General features: G+C 53.5%; 2 protein-coding genes across 3 annotated transcripts; one reads left to right on the top strand and one right to left on the bottom strand.

The window, feature by feature from the left end:
* Positions 1-1,058: 1,058 nt before the first annotated feature.
* Positions 1,059-4,329, top strand: LOC128135911 (killer cell lectin-like receptor subfamily F member 1). Its single transcript, XM_052775017.1, is given in 6 exon segments — positions 1,059-1,488; positions 2,249-2,338; positions 2,764-2,922; positions 3,325-3,395; positions 3,397-3,480; positions 3,913-4,329. Coding segments are annotated over 6 exon segments (624 nt in total). The 5' UTR covers positions 1,059-1,388; the 3' UTR covers positions 4,033-4,329.
* Positions 4,330-4,394: 65 nt separating this feature from the next.
* On the bottom strand, positions 4,395-8,187 carry LOC128135834 (C-type lectin domain family 2 member A-like). Of its 2 annotated transcripts, XM_052774916.1 has the most exons (7): positions 8,135-8,187; positions 7,846-7,860; positions 6,748-6,823; positions 6,228-6,320; positions 5,942-6,126; positions 5,730-5,833; positions 4,395-5,391 (listed from the first exon to the last, which is right to left on the bottom strand). In XM_052774916.1, exons 1-7 carry the CDS (start codon positions 8,180-8,182, stop codon positions 5,235-5,237), a joined length of 678 nt encoding a protein of 225 aa, XP_052630876.1. In that variant the 5' UTR covers positions 8,183-8,187; the 3' UTR covers positions 4,395-5,234. The 2 variants fall into 2 exon arrangements, with proteins under 2 accessions (XP_052630876.1, XP_052630877.1); XM_052774917.1 differs by lacking the exon at positions 8,135-8,187 and having other exon boundaries at positions 6,748-6,804; positions 7,846-7,870.
* Between the last annotated feature and the right edge of the window lie 10,107 nt (positions 8,188-18,294).

The following is an 18,294-nucleotide window of genomic DNA, read 5'->3' as shown; positions in this document are numbered from 1 at the left end:
CCAAGGTGTGGGAGAGCTCTTGAAACATCCCACAGTCATTAATCTTATTAATTATCCATCAAACAGCAGGAGGCCCTGAGAGGGCATCACCCCAACTTCCCAGCAACCAGTTGCTCTCCAGCCAAGAAAATAATTGCAATAAAAATAATCAGATTTCAGCACTCAGCCTCTAGTAAACCTAAAAGCAGACATGGGATCAGAGGTTCCTTTTTTAAGGGGGAATTTGAGTGTTTTTTTCTCGCCAGCTTGTGCTACAGAAAGGAGTCACCTAAATCCCATTGGATTTACCCGGCCCTTGGCATGTCACTTGGGTTGTGCCCCCACCTCAAGGTTGACTGCTCAAATGCAACAGCTTCTCCTGGAGACTTTGGGGTTAGAAAGGGGATTCCGGAGAAATTGCTGTCTTTCCGAGACTTATCAAAAGATGGGTTATCCCAGCTCTGCATTTACCTGTTTTGAGCAGTTTCCAGCAGCTGTCTACATCCCCAGCTTGGCTTCATTTCCTTTGGATTTGGGGTTTTGTGCTGAAAGCAGAAAAATGTGGGCAGCTCCAGGGGGACGATGCATCCCTCCATAAGCAACTAAAGCAGGGGATCAACCAAGAGATCCAACTCTTAACAAGCCCGATCCCACCCCGAAAGCAAAATCCTGCTTAGGAAAGTATGTTATACCTTGTGCTTTGTTTTTTGGGGGAGCATCTCTGGGTTTTTTTGCCACCCCCTTTGCCAGAGAGGGTTTTTAATGTTGCATTTTGAGCATTCGCAGGAGCACAAATCCACATGGATCTCCTGCAAATTTGCCTCTAGAAATACCAAACAGGCCAGTTGTGATTTTTGTAGCTGAATGCAACAGGTTTAGTGTATCCTGCATCACCAGCTCCATTTTCCTCACCTCTCTGTAGCGGGATGGGAGCAGCGTTAAGACCCAAAGTACTGCTAGAAAACACCCCCAAAATTAACCAGCGCCCTGCAGATTGCAAGCATATCATATCCTTTTGCTCTTTGCTCTGCTTAAAAGCAGGTTGGAAAGAAAAAAACTTATATATATATATATATTAGTCCATACTAGCAACAGCACTACTCCGGCACAGGGAGGAGGAGGCTGCTTTCCCCAATAGAAGAAGACCTTCCGGCACCTTCCTTTCTCACACCAAGCTGCTCCACACCTTAAAAAAAAAAGCAGCTTTGCTTTCAGAAACAGTTCTTTGTGGGCTTCCACAGCAGGTGGAAGAGCAGAGTGAGGAGAGACAAGACAGCTGGGGCACAACAGCGAGGGTGGGTTTTTAGCTGTGACTCCAGACACAAAAACCACCACCACTGCCAGTCTCTGAGCTTGCTTTTGCTCCGGGGGTGGAAAAAAACCCCTCCCCTCTGTTACCCTGAACCTTAATGCTGCAAGGACAGGGACCGGCCATGGCATTGACCACTGTCTACGCCAAGCCAGATGTGCCACCGCGCTCAGCTCCCGGCGGCTGCAGAAAACTTCCCGGTAAGTGAATTTGCTCCGTGCCATTGCACAGCGGGTGCTGGGCTCCTCCTGACCTCATGGAATTTCTCCTCGGTGACAGAGGGCGTTTGGAGGAGCTGATATCCCCAATGCTACTGGACCCCTACCCTGCAGGAAAGGGCAGGGAAGAAAGGATTTCCCATGGCCTTTCCATCTGTTTCCTGAGCTGATGGTGGCCAAAACCCAATGCTTTGCTCTCGAGCAGGTTCGCTACCTATCTCCAGCCTGGGGCAGAGCGATGGCACAAGCCGGTTTCTTTCCCATAGCCTGATTTGCTTGGAAAGGGGGGAAAAATACAGCCAAGCCCCGAGGACACCCCTACCCCTCCACACAGGTCTTCATGTGCTCGCTTTTTTTTTTTTTTTTTTTTCCAGCTCAGCAAGGCTGAGCAGGAGCCGTGCAGCGACCGGCAACCTCTCCCCATCACTTCAGGCATCCCAAGGACTTTGCTTTGGGTCCTTCCCTTCCCCAGGGCACCTCTGGGTGCAGCACGGGGAGGAGAGGAGCTCAGCTCCCAGCTCCGAGGCTTTGCAGGCTTGCTCGCTGTGGTTTCCCCAGTCAAGCAAGCAAGGCAGCTTGTGGGTTTTCTCAGCTCTGTCGCTCCCGCAGACACTTGCAAGATTTTCTCACTAAGCAGAGCGACATGGAGGTACCTGCCTGCTGAAACAAAGGGTGTTAAAGCAGGGCAAAGACCACGGAAAAGCTGCTTCCTCCCTCACTCCCAGTATGGGTCCTTTTGCAGGTCCTTGGTGGTACTGGGTGCTGCTGGGAGCTGGATGGGTCGGGACCGCAGTCCTGGCAGGCGTCGTGCTGTGGCTGCTGCAGCAACACGGTGAGTGGCAGGGTCTGTCATCCAAAATGGTGACAATCTCCCCAAATCTATCACATCCCAGCCCCAGCCTGGGCTGGAGCAGATTTTGTCCTTATTTCTAGCAGGGACCAGCTCCTGGGCAATTTCTGCCCCAGGCAGTGGCTATCCCCACTGGGCAGGAGGGGGAAAGCTGCCAGCATGTCCCCAGTGGACACACACAGGCTGATTTAAGTGTTTTTGGAGCCTGTTCTGATACGGGTCCCTTTCTCTACACTGATGGTGGTTGCAAAGACCCCAGGGGTCCCCCCCCAGAGAGTCCTGTCCCCAGGCAGCACTTTGCTCCATCCCCAAGGGCTGCTTTGCACAGGGGTTGCACCCCAGCCGTTGCATCCTCTGGTCTCAATGCAGCAGCACCAAGCTGCAGGTCAAACCCATCCTCATTTCAGGTGGAAATGGCCCCATCCTGAGCCAGGGCTCATACTCCTGGGAAACTTGCCCGACCAATACCAGCCGATGGAACGTCTCGGAGTGCGAATGCCCCCTGAGGTACTTCAGGCTGCAGCTGAGACGACGGTTGTGTGAGCAAGGAAGCCGCCATGCAACAGGTACCACAGCTCAAGCATCACCCACAGCTTCGGGGCTGTGGGTGGAGACTCCATCTCGTTAGGGATGCCGGAGGTTTGTTGTCCCCTTTCCACATGGAAGGGGGACAACAAGGCCAGGAATATTGGGAAAGCACCCCAAGACCTCCTCCCCAGTCCTCCCAACTGCTGTCCCCATCCACATCACCCTCTCCTTGCACCACCCCATGCCCTCAACACCTTCCTCCGTTGCTCCTCTTGCTTTCCCCCCATACCAGGGGAGATTTTTCCAGCATGGGCACAGCCCACTTCTCCCAAAAAAGGCACCTGGAGGGGCTCAAACAACAGGAAAAGCCTCCAGTATCCCAGGGTGGGTTGCAAAAGCCCCTTGCCCCGTGGACCACTCACACTCATCCTCTGCCGCAGACACCTCGACTTGCCGGCTGTGTCCCGCAGGCTGGCAGCCATTCGCAGCCAAGTGCTACTGGGTTTCCACAAAAAACCGGAGCCTGGGAGGTGGCGGCAGACAACTGTTTGTACCAGCGATCTCAGCTGGTCATGCTGAAGAGCGTGGAGGAGAAGGTAACTAACTGCGGGGGAAAGGCTCGAGCCTTGTCCCGCCTTTGGCTTTTTTAAGCTTTGCTTTCCACAAAAAGCCACACAGCCCCCAGACTGCCCTTCCTGGCTTGCAAAGCATCCAAGCCCACGCTGCCAGGCAGGATTTCAGGGAAAAAACCCAGAAACATGAGCTGAGAGGAGATGAAAGGAGAAGGGCAAAAACACGCTGCCCCATACATGAGCTTCCAGGCTCCTCTGTCACCCCAAAAAACACTGTTCCCCTGCCCATCATCTCCAGATCACTCTTCCACCTCTTCCAAAGAGCCCACCAACCTCTCCAGCCCCCCCAGTCTGTAGCTGGGATGTGCCAAGCTCATCCCAGACCAGACCCCCACAGGCAGGATCAGGTCTCCATCCCACACGATCGGCTCTAAGACTCCATCCCTCCTCTCTCAGGCTTTTGTCAGGGACATGATCGGAAACACCTCCAGAGCCTGGCTGGGGCTGAGCATCAACCAGATGAGAGGGAAAAATTGGACGTGGAAGGATGGATCCCCTTTACAGGAAGCCTTGTGAGTACCATCCCGCTCCGGTTCATGAGCAGGTTGCAAGAACCATGTACAGGGGAAATATTTCCCAGCCTGATGCTCACCACAGACCTGGCCACTCCGAAAATCCCTCTGGAGCCAGCAGCAAGGCTCACGGGAGCAAATTAAACCAGAGCGATGCAGGTCTGGTCTCTGCAGCCCAGCTGCTAAAGAAGGAGAAGGAAAAAGCGATTAAATCGTTATTGCTATTTTACACCCAAATGCAAAGTGCAAAGGCAGGGAAATTTCAACCCATTAAAAAGCGGGAAGATTGCCCCAGTGGTAATATTTTTTCACACAGGGGTGCTGCGGTAGCCACAGTAACCCCAGTATATGGGGAAAAAAGGCAGATTCTGATAGAGCTAATATTTATTAGACAAGTAATACACACATGGGGGTGTAGGGAGGAGAAAAGTTTTTGGGGGAGCACAGACTCCCCCAACACAGCTGGAAAAACAAGAGGCTGGTACCTTCCCGTGCTCACAGCTGAGTGGACAACTGCTGACCTGGTTCAGGTTTTGGGGAGGAAAACACCCCAATGAGATAAATACTGTCACTGGAAACAGCGTCTGAGTGCAGGACGCCAGGCTGATTGCCATCACGGTGCTTTTGAGGTTCCCAGTGCAGGGTCCCATGGAGGCAGACGCTTGTGCCACGATTTGGAGGGATCAGCTGCACTCCCACATCTGCAGCGCTTTGTTCCGCTGGATTTGCCAGAAAGAGGCCACAGTGATTTAAGCCAGAGGAAACAACATGAGGAACAACAGGGACAGACTTGGTACCGGGCATCACGCCAGGATGCCAAAACACATCCCAGAGCAGGACTCGGAAGCAATTCTGTTTCGTTTCTCCACTTTGCATTTCTGCCTCTCACCTCCAACTTCTCCAAATCCACCAAAGAACAAAGACACCAAAACCAGCAGGACTGAGCTTTGCAGCACGGCAGCTGCCAGCAAAGCAGGGAGTTTTCCAAGCCTCTTCAATATTCCCAAGTCTGCAAAACTGGAAAGACTCTAGCGGTCAGACTAAAGTAAGGATCCTTTGGTCACGGCTCTGTGTCATTGTCATGAGGAGTTTCTGCTTTTGTAAGCTAAAATTAAAACAAATCTGTGCCGTTGGGAGACGCTCACTACCATGTTGCGTAGGGTTAATAGCAGCTTGTGGTTGATCTTCTCTGCCGACGGGGAAATTTCAGGTGAAATTCAGAATGATTTCCGAATCCTTCTGAATCCCACTGGGGTGCTTTTGCGGGTGGTTGCAGACAGAGTATTTCATCTGGGAGCACCAGTCGCTGCTGATCCCGTCAGCATCGATATAGGCACATTGGCCCTTGCCCCGGACCTCGAACCTGCACCAAACGGCAGAAGGAAAACTCAAAGGGAAGCAAAGGGGTTGCTGTCAGCTGCAGGTCAGCGGCTGAGCATCTCCCATATGGGCTAACAGCGCTGCAAGGAGCAGGGACCACCCCTCCCCAGCAAACAACCTGCCCCATGCAGAACAAAAACTGCCTCCCAGTCCCCAAAGGGGGGAATATTTTCAGTTGCTTGGTCCCAAGGGGGGTTGATCTAGGGATGCCCTCATTAAATTTATTTTGCCTCTCTCTATAATATGTGTCCTCTTGCATTCAATCCCTGACCATCTCAGCCCAGGCCATGGTTATGTTCTCCAGAAGAAGAGGGGACGTACCCATTGCTGAAGAGAGACCCGTTGGACCATTTCCAAGGTCCAGAGCCTTCCCTGTGGAGACCGATCCAGTAGTGCAAGGAACTCCCATAGCGCAAGAGGAAATGCTAGAGGCGGGGAAAAAGCAAGCATTCACGCTACGCCCTCCAGGGGAATCCCAAATCTGCTTCCCAAAAGCCACCGACACACCACTGCCTCAGGGATTTCTCATTTACCAGCTCCTCCTGGGTGTCAATGGTGGCCAAATGGGCTCCGAGAGAACGGCAAAAGATCTGACTCCTGTTCCAGTCCGTTTCGTCCTCCACAAAGTAAAAGCACTTCTCCCTGTACCCGATCCCATTTTCCAGGCAGCTGGGAAGGACAGGAGAGGAGCAGGATGGACAGGACGGGCATTTCTTAGCTGGAAATAAGCAGAACACATCCTGGTGACTTATGCCACTGGGTTTTCTCCAGGGGAGGAGAGGATTTTGATGGTAGGCACCTCCACCCCCAGACACTTACCCGCCAGCGCGATTATGGTGAGAAGCAACGCTGCTACGACCACGGTGACCCCGATGGGGACCTTTTTATCTTTAATGCACTTGAGGCTAAAACCTGGAGACAAACTGCGTGGAAGAGGCACAGCCAGCAAACCCACGGCACAAAGAGCACCCCAAGCTCCCTGCAGCTCTTGTATTCCCCCCACAGGTGCCTTCAACACCTTTAGATACAGCCACAAAGCACGTGGGGGTGCAGGCTCAGGTCAGGGGGTGCATCCCAGTGCTTTCATCAGGCTCCAAGGCTTTTTAGGGCTCCCTGACCTCATTGCATCCTCTCCATACCCCGTCAACCATGAGAGACGGGCACCATCCCCAGGACCCACAGCTTGGGCTGCCCTGTGCCTCCTGCAGCTTGCAAACAGCTTTACCTTTCTTGCATCCTCCTCACCCCAGCTATTTTAACTACCTTTTAGCTGCCCACATCATGCTAAGCATGGCCACGACCTCCAAAACAACGTCCTCAAAACAAGACTGGTGCTTACTGGTCCCTTCCTCCGCTCTCTGCTGCGATGGCATCATTACAGCAGTCGACTCTTCGCCTGTGCAAAAGCAAGAAGTCTGTGGAAATGAAGTGAGTTACCGCTAATGCTGTGAAGTTCTTCAGTAGGACAGGCCTGACCCTGGATACTTTTCTCCCAGGACAGTCAAAGCAGCATTCCCCCTTGTCGTGGTTTAATCCCAGCCAGTAAATAAGCACCACGCAGCTACTCACTCATTTCCGCCCCCCCGACAGTGGGATGGGGGAGAGAATCAGTGAAATAAAAAGTAAAACTTGTGGGTTGAGATAAGAACAGTTTAATAGAACAGAAAGGAAGAAAATAGTTATAACAACAACAATAATAAAATGACAATAATAATAAAAGGACTGGAATACATAAGTGATGCACAGTGCAATTACTCACCACCCTCTGACCAACACCCTGTGAGTTCCCAAGCAGCAATCTCCCCAGGCCAACTCCCCCCAGTTTCTATACTGGGCATGACATCACATGCTATGGAATACCCCTTTGGCCAGTTTGGCTCAGCTGTCCCAGCTGTGTCCCCTCCCAACTTCTTGTGCCTCTCCAGCCTTCCTGCTGGCTGGGCAGGAGAAGCTGAAAAATCCTTGATTTTATCTAAACATTACTTCGCAAAAGCGGAAAACATCAGTGTGTTATCAACATTCTTCTTATTGTGAACCCAAACATACCAGCTACTAGGAAGAAAATTAACTCTATCCCAGCTGAAGCTAGGACACCCCTTCTTCTGGTTTACATGCATGGCAGGGAGGGAAACAAGATTTCTGCCTTCAAAAAACCAGGATTTGCTCTGTTTTTCCAAGCCAGCCTTCATTTTAGTGCTTCTGCCAGCTCTGTTTGCCCTGGAGAGGTGTCATCTCAATTACTGCCCCACTTCTTCAACTCCAAGGTGTTTTCAGCTCCAGTCTCCGCTCCAGGACCCTCAGGTCAGCCCCCATGGTGCTGGGTGGCCCTTCAAACCCATCTAAGCCACATCCTCCAGCCCAAAGCCCAGAACCGCCCCCTCCATCTCCCCACCATTTGCTCTTAAAGCCTCTAGGAGAGGGGATGGTGCTGATGTACCTGCATCCTGAAGAGCTTCCACCATCCTGGTGCCACCAAGGGTCAGCAGGACCCTCCAGGGACAAGCACGTCCCTCAACTCCACCAGCAACAAGGCGAGCAGGGTCAAGAACACCTGGAGACTGCAGCACAGCACCAGGGACCCACCAGGTCCTTCTCCGTCCCGCGGCTTTGCCAGGATGCTCCTCTGGTCACTAAAATAAAAAGCCAAAAAGCTCACACTCTCCCTAAAACCTCAGTGCTGCTCATCACAGCACTGTTTTCTAAACCTCTTTTTTTCCTCAAAGCACCTTTTCTCCTTGTGGTGGGTTGACCCTGGCTGGACACCAGGTGCCCATCAAAGCCATTCTATCACTCCCCCTCCTCAGCTGGACAGGGGAACGAAAATATGACAAAGGGCTGGTGGGTCAAGATAAGGACAGGAGAGATCACTCACCAATTACCATCACAGGCAAAACAGACTCAGCTTGGGGAAAATTAACTCAATTTATTACAAATTTACCAGAGTAGGGTAATGAGAAATAAAACCAGATCTCAGAACACCTTCCCTCCACACCTCCCTTCTTCCCAGGCACAACTTCACTCCCGGATTCTCTACCAACCCCCGCCAGTGGTGCAGGGGGATGGGGAATGGGGTTTACAGTCAGTTCATCACACATTATTTCTGCTGCTTCATCATCTTCAGGCACAGAACTCATCACACTCTTCCCCTGCTCCAGCATGGGGTCCCTCCCACTGGAGACAGTCCTCCACGAACTTCTCCAACGTGGGTCCTTCCCACGGGCTGCAGTTCTTCACGAACTGCTCCAGCGTGGGTCCCTTCCACGGCGTGCAGTCCTTCAGGAGCACACTGCTCCAGCGTGGGTCCCCCATGGGGTCACAAGTCCTGCCAGAAAACCTGCTCCAGCACGGGCTCCTCTCTCCACAGATCCGCAGGTCCTGCCAGGAGCCTGCTCCAGCGCGGGCTTCCCACAGGGTCACAGCCTCCTTCGGGAACCCACCTGCTCCGGCGTGGGGTCCTCCACGGGCTGCAGGCGGATATCTGCTCCACCGTGGAGCTCCATGGACTGCAGGGGGACAGCCTGCCTCACCATGGTCTTCATCACCACGGGCTGCAGGGGAATCTCTGCTCCGGCGCCTGGAGCATCTCCTCCCCCTCCTTCTTCACTGACCTGGGGGTCTGCAGGGTTGTTTCTCTTACATGTTCTCACTGTCTCTCCAGCTGCCGTTTCTGTCTGTCTCAGCAACATTTTTCCTTCTTAAATATGTTATCACAGAGGCTCTACCACTATCGCTGATTGGCTTGGCCTTGGCTGGCAGCAGGTCCATCTTAGAGCTGGCTGGTATGGGCTCTGTCGGACACAGGGGAAGCTTCCAGCAGCTTCTTGCAGAAGCCACCCCTGTAACCCCCCCCGCTACCAAAACCTTGCCATGCAAAGCCAATACACTCCTTTTTCCACATCCCAGCCTGCATTCACTCTGAGTTATTGCTTCTCAAAACCTCCCACGACTGCATATTTTCCTACGTTGTTCTTACAAACTGGTTTTCTAATTTCTTTGGGGTTTTGACCTTTCCATGGATGCCGCCTTTTCTCAAAGCCCATGGCAACACATGAACAGATTCAGGTCTGACTCGGAGAAGCAAAAGTGGTCCTGCAGGAGCTATTTGTAGAACATTCACATTTACAAGAAAAACCTCAAAAAAAACAGACCAAGAACCCACTAATGCAAAATAGAAAAACCGGCAGGTGCTGTTGCCAGCAAGCCCTTGAAGTCACCAAGAGCTGCAGCTCCTGTAACAAAGAATTTCCGTATTTAGTAAAACTATATATACAACCCTGACATCAGGTGCACAGCTGGTGTTCCTGTTTAATATCAGCACTGTAAATACAAATTACATTACTGGTACCTGCACTTTGAACCTTCCTCAATTTGCAGCAGTTTTCCAGGGAGGCACAACTTTTGTGTGTTTGCAAAAGTAAGAATCAAAAGGAAATTTTTTTTCTCCCCAAACACTTGATTTTGAATAGGGTTTAACTGATGGAGCATTTTGCTACTGTCCCCAACATGCAAAACCAAATTACTCCTGCCCCAGGCTGCAGCTTGGTGCATTCTGGAGTAAAACAGCAGGTGATGGAGGAAGAGGAAAAAAAAAAGACACCAAGTGGGGAACAACAGAGAAACTTGATCATCAGAAAATACTCCCGAATACACTGGGCTTGTGGGAAATAAAGGATTTTTGTGTCCCAAAAAGCATGTCAAAAATATTACAGGCGAACATTGTTCTAGTTCATGGCCTTGGTAGGGGGAAACATTGCTGCCCAGAGAAGTAATGCCTTTGCAAGCAGCACATGCTTGAAATAAATCAAAGGCGCTTTGTCTAGCACCCAAGGAGCGAGGAATTCATGCAGCAAACAGGACTGAATCCCTCATGCCCTGACAAGGCCCAAATACTGCTGCAAAAAAAGAAAAAAACACCTTTGATTTGCAGGGGGACCCTACGCAACAGGGGACACAGCGAGGTGTCACTAGGACCCCAACATGGGACCCACAGCCTGGGTTGAGCTGGAGTGGGAGTCCCAGGGGAGAAGGGAGCAGAGTGCCAAAGGGGAAGATGCTAGAGGGTGGAAAAAAAAAAAAAAAAAAACTTGCCCCCAAACGAAGGTAGGAGGTTCCCTTCTGCAGGGCTTTGTGACGCACCCCCAGTGCTCGTCTCTGCAGGCTCCCAACTCACCCTCTGCGTGCTCGAAGGAAAATGGACTTTTCTACGCCTGCTTCCTAAGTCCACACTCGAGAGGAAGCTGCTGCTGAACTTGAGGTTTCCAGCTTCCAGGAGCTGCTGGGAGAGGACAGGTAAGTTCCTGCTAAACAACCAACTTCCACTGCGCATTTTTTATTCCGTGGCAGAAGAAAATCTGCGGATTTCCTCCCTCCTCATGCCCACAGCCTCCATCCAGGCGAGGGATTTAAACACATGCAGGGATACTCTCTGCTCCTGAACCCCAAATTTATCGCCTACGTGTAGTACTGGAAACAGAGGTGTCTAATATCCGATACCAAGCAGCTGCTGAAACCCACCCTTTCCATGGTAAATCACTCCTCCTTCTGACCAGTACTGTTGCCTTAGGAACCACCTTATCAGAGTTCCTGTATTTACTTTTTTTTTTTTTTTTTTGAGTTAATCTTACTCCCTCCTCCACCCACCAAAGCCAGATGGGGACATGGGGGAGCAGCTGCGTCCCAAACCCCAGCCAGGCTCTGCCAGAACTTGCAGAATCAGAGCAAAGCTGCAACCCACTGGTGCTTCCAAGACACCCCCAGGTTGGATGTTCTTGGGGTACAGCATCAACGGTGGTTTCTCTGCTCCGTTTTCACAGCTAGTGTGATCATTAGCGACCTGCAAAAGCTCACTCAGCTTTTCCATGATGTAATGGACCACACCAAGGGATGGGACCAGATAGAAACATGAGCTTGAGCAGCAGTAACAAATTATTTCAGCAACTTAATGGACAGTTTCCCCAGTCAGGAATTCCCCTCTCCCTTGGATTTGGTACAACGATCTCTGGAATTGAGAAGCAGGCTCAAGTCTAAACTTGCTTCACCCAGGTCCAGCCCAAACCTCCCACCACACAACGCTCTCCTACCCCCTTTCCTTGGGGCTTTTACCCCACATAACTCACCACTTGGTCCAAGGGAAAGGCGGTGGGTGCAAGCGTCTGGGAGCCCACCGATTTCAGCTCTGCCGGCTCCGTTACCGACCGGCTCAAGGCTTTTCAGCCCACGCTGAGACGTGGCATTGCCCTGGCAGCGAGTGGAGGCAGGTTGGCATCCTCGGATTGCCCCGCACAGGGGGTCCTCGGGGTGGGGACGGGCTGAGAATCTCTTGAGCGCTCCCTGTCTCTTGTCTCCTACAGAGAAATACAGAGGGGACATAAAGCTTTCTATACACTCTCCAGCCAAAAAAAAAAAGAAATAAACACTCGGCAAGGGCAGATCAGCAGGTGAGCCTTCACAGTTGCCTCAGAACAGTCAGGCATGAAAATAAAAACCAGAGGAGACAGTCCACCCCCAGCACCATCAACACAAACCAGCTCAAAGGCAACTTAATTATTGCAGTATTTACTACTGCTGACATTCCTCTAACCCCTCCAGCACCCATAAGGGTGCCAGGGAGGTGGGAGCTGCTCCAACCCTTGTACCTGTGTCCCCCAACCTAGGTGGCAAAAGCGGGGATGGAGGCAGAGACACATCTGCCCCCTCTTGGAGCTTTTTCCCCCTCCTTCCCTCTCTCCCAGCTTTTTGTACCATCCTTAAATGAGTCCCATCCACTCACATTCCTTTTTGGATTAAACCAGCTGCTTCAGTAAATTCCATCAAGAAAAACAGAAACCCAGGGGAGGGTGGGTGACAGGGATGGCATCAGGTCAAAAACTCCCAAGTGCATCTGCTGACACTGCCCACCATCAGCATCTTCACCTGCCAGAGTGACATGGCTGGTTTATAGCTGACTGTTGCTGTTTAACCCCAGGTGGTAAATAAGCACCACACAGCTGCTCACTCATTCCCCCCCCCCCCAACACCCAGTGGGATGGGGGAGAGAATCAGGGAAAAAAAGTAAAACTTGTGGGTTGAGATCAGAACAGTTTAATAGAACAGAAAGGAAGAAAATAATAATAATAACAATAATACAATGACAATAATAATAAAAGAATTGGAATACACAAAAAAAGTGATGCACAATGCAATTGCTCACCACCTGCCGACCAACACCCTGAGTTCCCAAGCAGCAATCCCTCCCAGCCCCACTCTGCCCAGTTTATATACTGAGCATGACATCACATGCTATGGAATATCCCTTTGGCCAGTTTGGGTCAGCTGTCATGTCTGTGTCCCCTCCCAACTTCTTGTGCCCCTCCAGCCTTCTTGCTGGCTGGGCAGGAGAAGCTGAAAAATCCTTGTCTTGGTCTAAACATTACTCAGCAACAACAGAAAACATCAGTGTGCTATCAAAACATAGCACTACACCAGCTACTAGAAAGAAAATTAACTCTATCCCAGCTGAAACCAGCACAGTGACTAATCCCATCAGCCTTTCCCACAAAGAAACACTTGCCAGCTCCCTGGCCAGGGCCTCTTCCGCACTTGCTCTATAGAAGGAACCGAGCTTTTCAAATGTTTTAAAACAACCCCAAAACAAACACAGGGCCAAGGCCGCTGCCATCTACCACGGCCAGCACTGGGTAACAAATGCAACGGACAGAACTATTTCTGGGCTTGACATGCCAGATTTTTCCTCCCCTCCATCATAATTGCAAAGAAAAGGACAGGTAGGAGCAAGCAGAGCTGGGGAACGGCAGAGACGATAGTTTGTACCTGATGGAAGATGGTGGTTTCTCTCCCCTACGGCAGTTCTTTCCAGCAACATTCTGTTTTCAGCAAAGTGAGCTGGCGAGAGGAGGTGCTGCAGGCAGGAGGAGCAGATCGGGGATGCACATGCGTCTACGCAGGGGTGTGTTTGCTTGTGCAAAGCTGTGGATGGGGGCTCTCAGGGCCCCCCAAATACTGATTTTCTCCCCCCCCCCCCCCCCAAAGGTGCTGCTGCAGGAGCCCCAGAAGCAGCCATAGGCGATAGGGACAAACTCAATCTGGCAAAGAAACCTCACTGCATCCCCTGCCAGAGCAACGACAGCGTGGCAACGTGAAGGGTGGGCATCAGGGCTGCTGCAGACAGCCCCTTCCCAGGACTCCCAGTCCAGCTAATAGCATATGTCCATACATTTTGTGTGGTTTGTTCAAACTTTTATGGTTTTAATATTTTGTACCTTCTATGGAAACCGGTTTGCTGCTAGGTGACTGTAAAAGTGAGATTTGGTAAATAATTACTAGAAATCATACTAACACTATGATTGAAACAATAGACAAAAGTATAGCCAAGCAATTAACTAGTAGAGGTAGCTACTCCTGAGTTTTGCATTTCTTTGCTCTTATGACTAGATGGTCCTGTACACTGGATGAGAACAATGCTGAACTGACCACATGTGGTTGAAACTGCCTTAAGCTTCAAGATCAAAGAACAAGGACAAGAATAAAGACTTCAAGGACAGCCAGCAAGAGCTTCAAATGGGTCGGTGGTCGCAAAAGCCCAGTTAGTCCCCGAGCGGCGATCCCCCCTGCTCCCCACTCCCCCCAGTTTCTATACTGGACATGACCTCCCCCCCCCGGGGAAGCCGACGGACGGACAAGACGAGAACAGCCCCCCCGGCCCCCGCAGGACCCCCTCCGCCCCGCAGCGAGGGACCGACCCCGGGCACGACCGACCCCGGTCCCCACCTGCGCTCGGCCGGTCCCGAGCTCCGCCCGAGGAAGGCTGCGGCCGCTCCCGCCGCCATCACACGCCCCGCAACGCTCTGAGGAGAAGCGGGAGGCGGCCCGCCCTTTAAAGAAGTGGCGCGGCCCGCCCTCCGCCTCACCAATCAGCGCGCAAAGTCCAGGAGTGGCGGGGCAGACAGCCAATCGCAGAGAGACCGGCGACGCCCCTTTCGTAAACCCCTCCCTGTGCCCCACTCGTCGCGGTCTTCGGCGTGACGCGGTCTCGCCCCACCGGACCTCGGGACCCGCCGTAGCGCAGGTGGGGACCGGGGTCGGTCGTGCCCGGGGTCGGTCCCTCGCTGCGGGGCGGAGGGGGGTCCTGCGGGGGCCGGGGGGGCTGTTCTCGTCTTGTCCGTCCGTCGGCTTCCCCGGAGGGGAGGCGGTGAGGGGCCCCAGCCCGCAGCCCGGAGGAGGCGATGGCTGACCCAGCCTTGAGCTTGCCCGCTCGGGGCTGCCTGGGCCGGCGGTCTGGGCGCTTGCTCGGCAAGCGCAGGGGGGTGTTCTGGGGGGTTGTGTCCCCCGCGGCTCAGCAGAGGGGTCGGGGGGACCCTGGCCCGTTGCCGTGCCTGGGCCCCCGCTGGTGATGGATGGAGCGGGGGGGGCTGAGTGGTGGGAAGGGGGATGCTGCCGGCCGGCGAGTGCCTTGGGGCCTGTCTGGGAAGGGTCTGTGCGGGGTGTCGGGGAGGGTGCTGGCTCTGCTGGGGGCCGAGGGCCTGTCCTGAGCTCACTGACCCCGTGTTTGTCTCCCCAGGTGCCGAGGAGCGGCTGCGGTGTCACAGGGGGAGCAGGGAGAGGGCAGGACCGTGCTCCTGAGCGTGGGTGTCACCACAGAGCCAAGGCTGGTACTTGAAATCAAGCGCGGCAGCTGTCAGGCAACAGAATAGAAAGTCCTCGTACGTTGCTGTTTTCAGGTTCTCTGCGATCTCCCATTATGACAGTAACAGCCCCTGGTCGCAAAACTGTATCGAAGCCTGGCTTGAAAAAGACTCTACTAGCAGTTGTGATGCCTTGTGCGGAAGCCCGTGCTTGTCCCCAGCAAAGAGAAGTGGAGGTGCCGGTGGATCCTCGGGATGACGGGGCATCCCCTGACCCAGAGCCCCCAGGGAGTACATGCAGAAGGGCGTGCGCGCCTCTGGGTGAGAACAGAGCCCCCTCTGCGGCCTGCAGGGAGGGGACAGCATCTCTGTGGCCATGTCGCCTGCGGGCTGGATGCTCAGGGCACAAGAAGTTGGGGGGGGACACAGCCAGGACAGCTGAGCCAAACTGGCCAAAGGGGTATTCCACAGCATGTGATGTCATGCCCAGTATAGAAACTGGGGGGAGTTGGTCTGGGGAGATGGCTGCTTGGGAACTAAGTGGGCATCGGTCAGTGGGTGGTGAGCAGTTGCATTGTGCATCAATTTTCTATTCCAGTCCTTTTATCATTATTGTCATTTTGTTATTGTTATTGTTATCATTATTTTCTTCCTTTCTGTCCTATTTTACTGTTCTTATCTCAACCTATGACTTTTACTTTTTATTTTACTTTTTATCTGGTCTTGCAGCCCAGATCCTGCAGTCAGGGGAAGGGGTAGGAAAAAAGCGGGGGGCCTCAAGAGCATCTGTCACCCCCCCAGCCCCAGAGAGCCCAAAGCAGGGTGTCCTGGGGCAAAGCACCCTGGCGAGACCCCCAAGCCCCTGCAGACTCCCCTGCACAAAGATGCGACCCCAGGAAGGGACCAGCAGCAGGAGCGGGGCGTCCCCCAAATCCCTCTGCTCCCTCTTTTGGGGTCACAGCTGAGAGGCCCAGCTCGGTGGAGGCAGGACAGCACCAGCCCGGGGTGTCTGACGAGCTACAGCCTCGAGAAAAGCCCCCCCGACCCTCCTCCCTCAACCCGTGCCTCCGTTTCCCAGCTTGAGCAGCTCTTGGGGACCCGACGGGCAGCGTCACCCCGCTTCTCCCCCTTCTCAAGTTGCACCGGTCAGCATCACCCCGTATTTCCTCTCCCCTCCACAAATTCGGGGGACACGCACACACACCCCCAGCAGACACAACCCCCAATACCTGCACCCGGGAGGGGAGCCGGGCTCCCTGCAGCACCCCGCTTGCCCCGTCGGTCTAAGACCACGTAGCCGTCCTCGTCCTCCATGGCGTCGAAGAGCCAGGGGTCCGCGGGGGACGGGGGCTTCCTCTCCACAGGAAGGAGAACTGGGGTACGGGGCTGCACCCCACGGGTTTAGAGGACAGGGAGCTGCAGCACAAGCTACTGCAAAAGAAAAGTAGGAAAACAGCTCTTTTCTCCTCCCCAGGGAAAAAACGGTGGAGGAGAAAATACATAAATATGTACGTTTTTGTGGAGCTCATTAACCAGCTTTCACCCTGACAAGCCAGCACCTGCGACTGCACAAGCCCTCTGTGCAGGGAGGCACGGGCACATTGGGAAGCCCTGGGTCCCCAGTCTCCTGCCTCCTAATTAGCAGCTATTTCATTAGCCTAATTGAGCATGATTTTATCTGCTCCTGGGCTTACCCATCTGCCATCCTTTGCCAGACACTGGCAAGCGCCTCCGCTCAGCATGCCAGTATAAATATGAGGTGGGACTGCCCCAGCAGCACTCCTCTCCCGCCGCCGCTGCCACCTGAACCCCTAACTGGGACACTGGAGGATGGACAGACTGGGAGCACTGGGAACAGCCCTCCCGCACAGCCACCTCACCGGCACGGCCCTCACAGGGGATGTGGCCAGGTTTGTTCACCCGCCGTCCTGGTCAGATTCCTCCCCAGTGCCCATGGCTGCTCTCGGCTGCTCCTGGGGCTCCTGCAGCAGCACCTTCTCCAGGGGTCAGGACTTGGGGGGCTCCCCCCAAGAGCCCCCGTATGCTGGAAAACAAGGGGGGCCAGGGAGGGACGGCAGCCGGGGGGGAGCCCCAGAACTTGCCCAGGTATCGGGCAGAGCCAGCACCGTGTGACGGGCACCAACAGAGAGCTCCAGCCATCCCCCTCCAGCCTCTGGCAGCGCCCACGGCCGAGGGAGGAGACACCCCGGGGGGGACAGCTGTCCCCTCCCGCACGTGCTGACCTGGTTCAGGTTTTGGGGGGGAAAACACCCCAATGAGATAAATACTGTCACTGGAAACACAGCGTCCGAGTGCACGACGCCAGGCTGATTGCCATCGTGGTGCTTTTGAGGTTCCTGGTGTGGGGTCCCATGGAGGCAGACGTTTGTGTCGCGATTCGGAGGGATCAGCTGCACTCCCACAGCCGCAGCGCTTTGTTCCGCTGGATTTGCCACAAAGAGGCCACCGAGATTTAAGCCAGAGGAAACGACTGTCACGACCTGGACGGGACAGACCAGGGAGTCGTGTTGAATTTGGAATTCCCTCGGGCTAAATTAAGGTGAAACGACACCAAACCATCAGTTGAACCTTTTATTTATGACAGAAGCAAACTGAATTTAGGAGGCCTAACAGCAGGCAGTGTGCTTTCTCCCAACAGGAATAGGCATGGAACTACCTCAGTAAACCGTGTAACCCGTGGTAACCATATACAGCAATTCAGGGAATAAAGAGAACAGAAGCAAACTGAATTTGGGAGGCATCAATTCAGGGAATAAGGAGAGAAAAGGAAAAAGAAAGAGAGAATGAGACAGGAGGAGAACAAGGAAGAGAGAAAGATATCACCGGTCCTGGATCCCGGGTTGGTTCAGTCGGGCGAGAGGTCCAGTTCTGGCAGGCTTGCGCCCGTGGGGCTTCAGTTCGTGCCCTTTTATCATCTTTGCCCCTCCTTTGGGCGGGCACTTGAACTCATCAGGCTAATTAGGTGTCCTGATCAGTTTGTGAGCCTTTGGGCTTGGGGGTCAGCTGGGGAGTAGCTTCCCCCTCCCTGCAGATGTGATCTTTTGCCATGCACGGTGAGCTGTTCTGCTCAGCGTACCCGAAACAGCATTATCGGAACAGGGAGCTGTGCACCCTCCGGCTCGCCCTCCCCCTCCTGTCGCTGATGTCTGGTGCTGAACGGCTCCTTTTCACACGTGGCTCCTTTTCACACGTGGCTCCTTGCCAGGCAGAGTTCGAGCTTCGTGGCTAGGCAGAACTTGCCCCAC

The sequence above is a fragment of the Harpia harpyja genome, chromosome 25 (assembly GCF_026419915.1).
Source record: "Harpia harpyja isolate bHarHar1 chromosome 25, bHarHar1 primary haplotype, whole genome shotgun sequence".
In the NCBI taxonomy this organism is placed as follows: domain Eukaryota; kingdom Metazoa; phylum Chordata; class Aves; order Accipitriformes; family Accipitridae; genus Harpia; species Harpia harpyja.
Note: the sequence above shows the minus strand (reverse complement) of the source record. Positions and strands in the feature narration are given on the sequence as shown.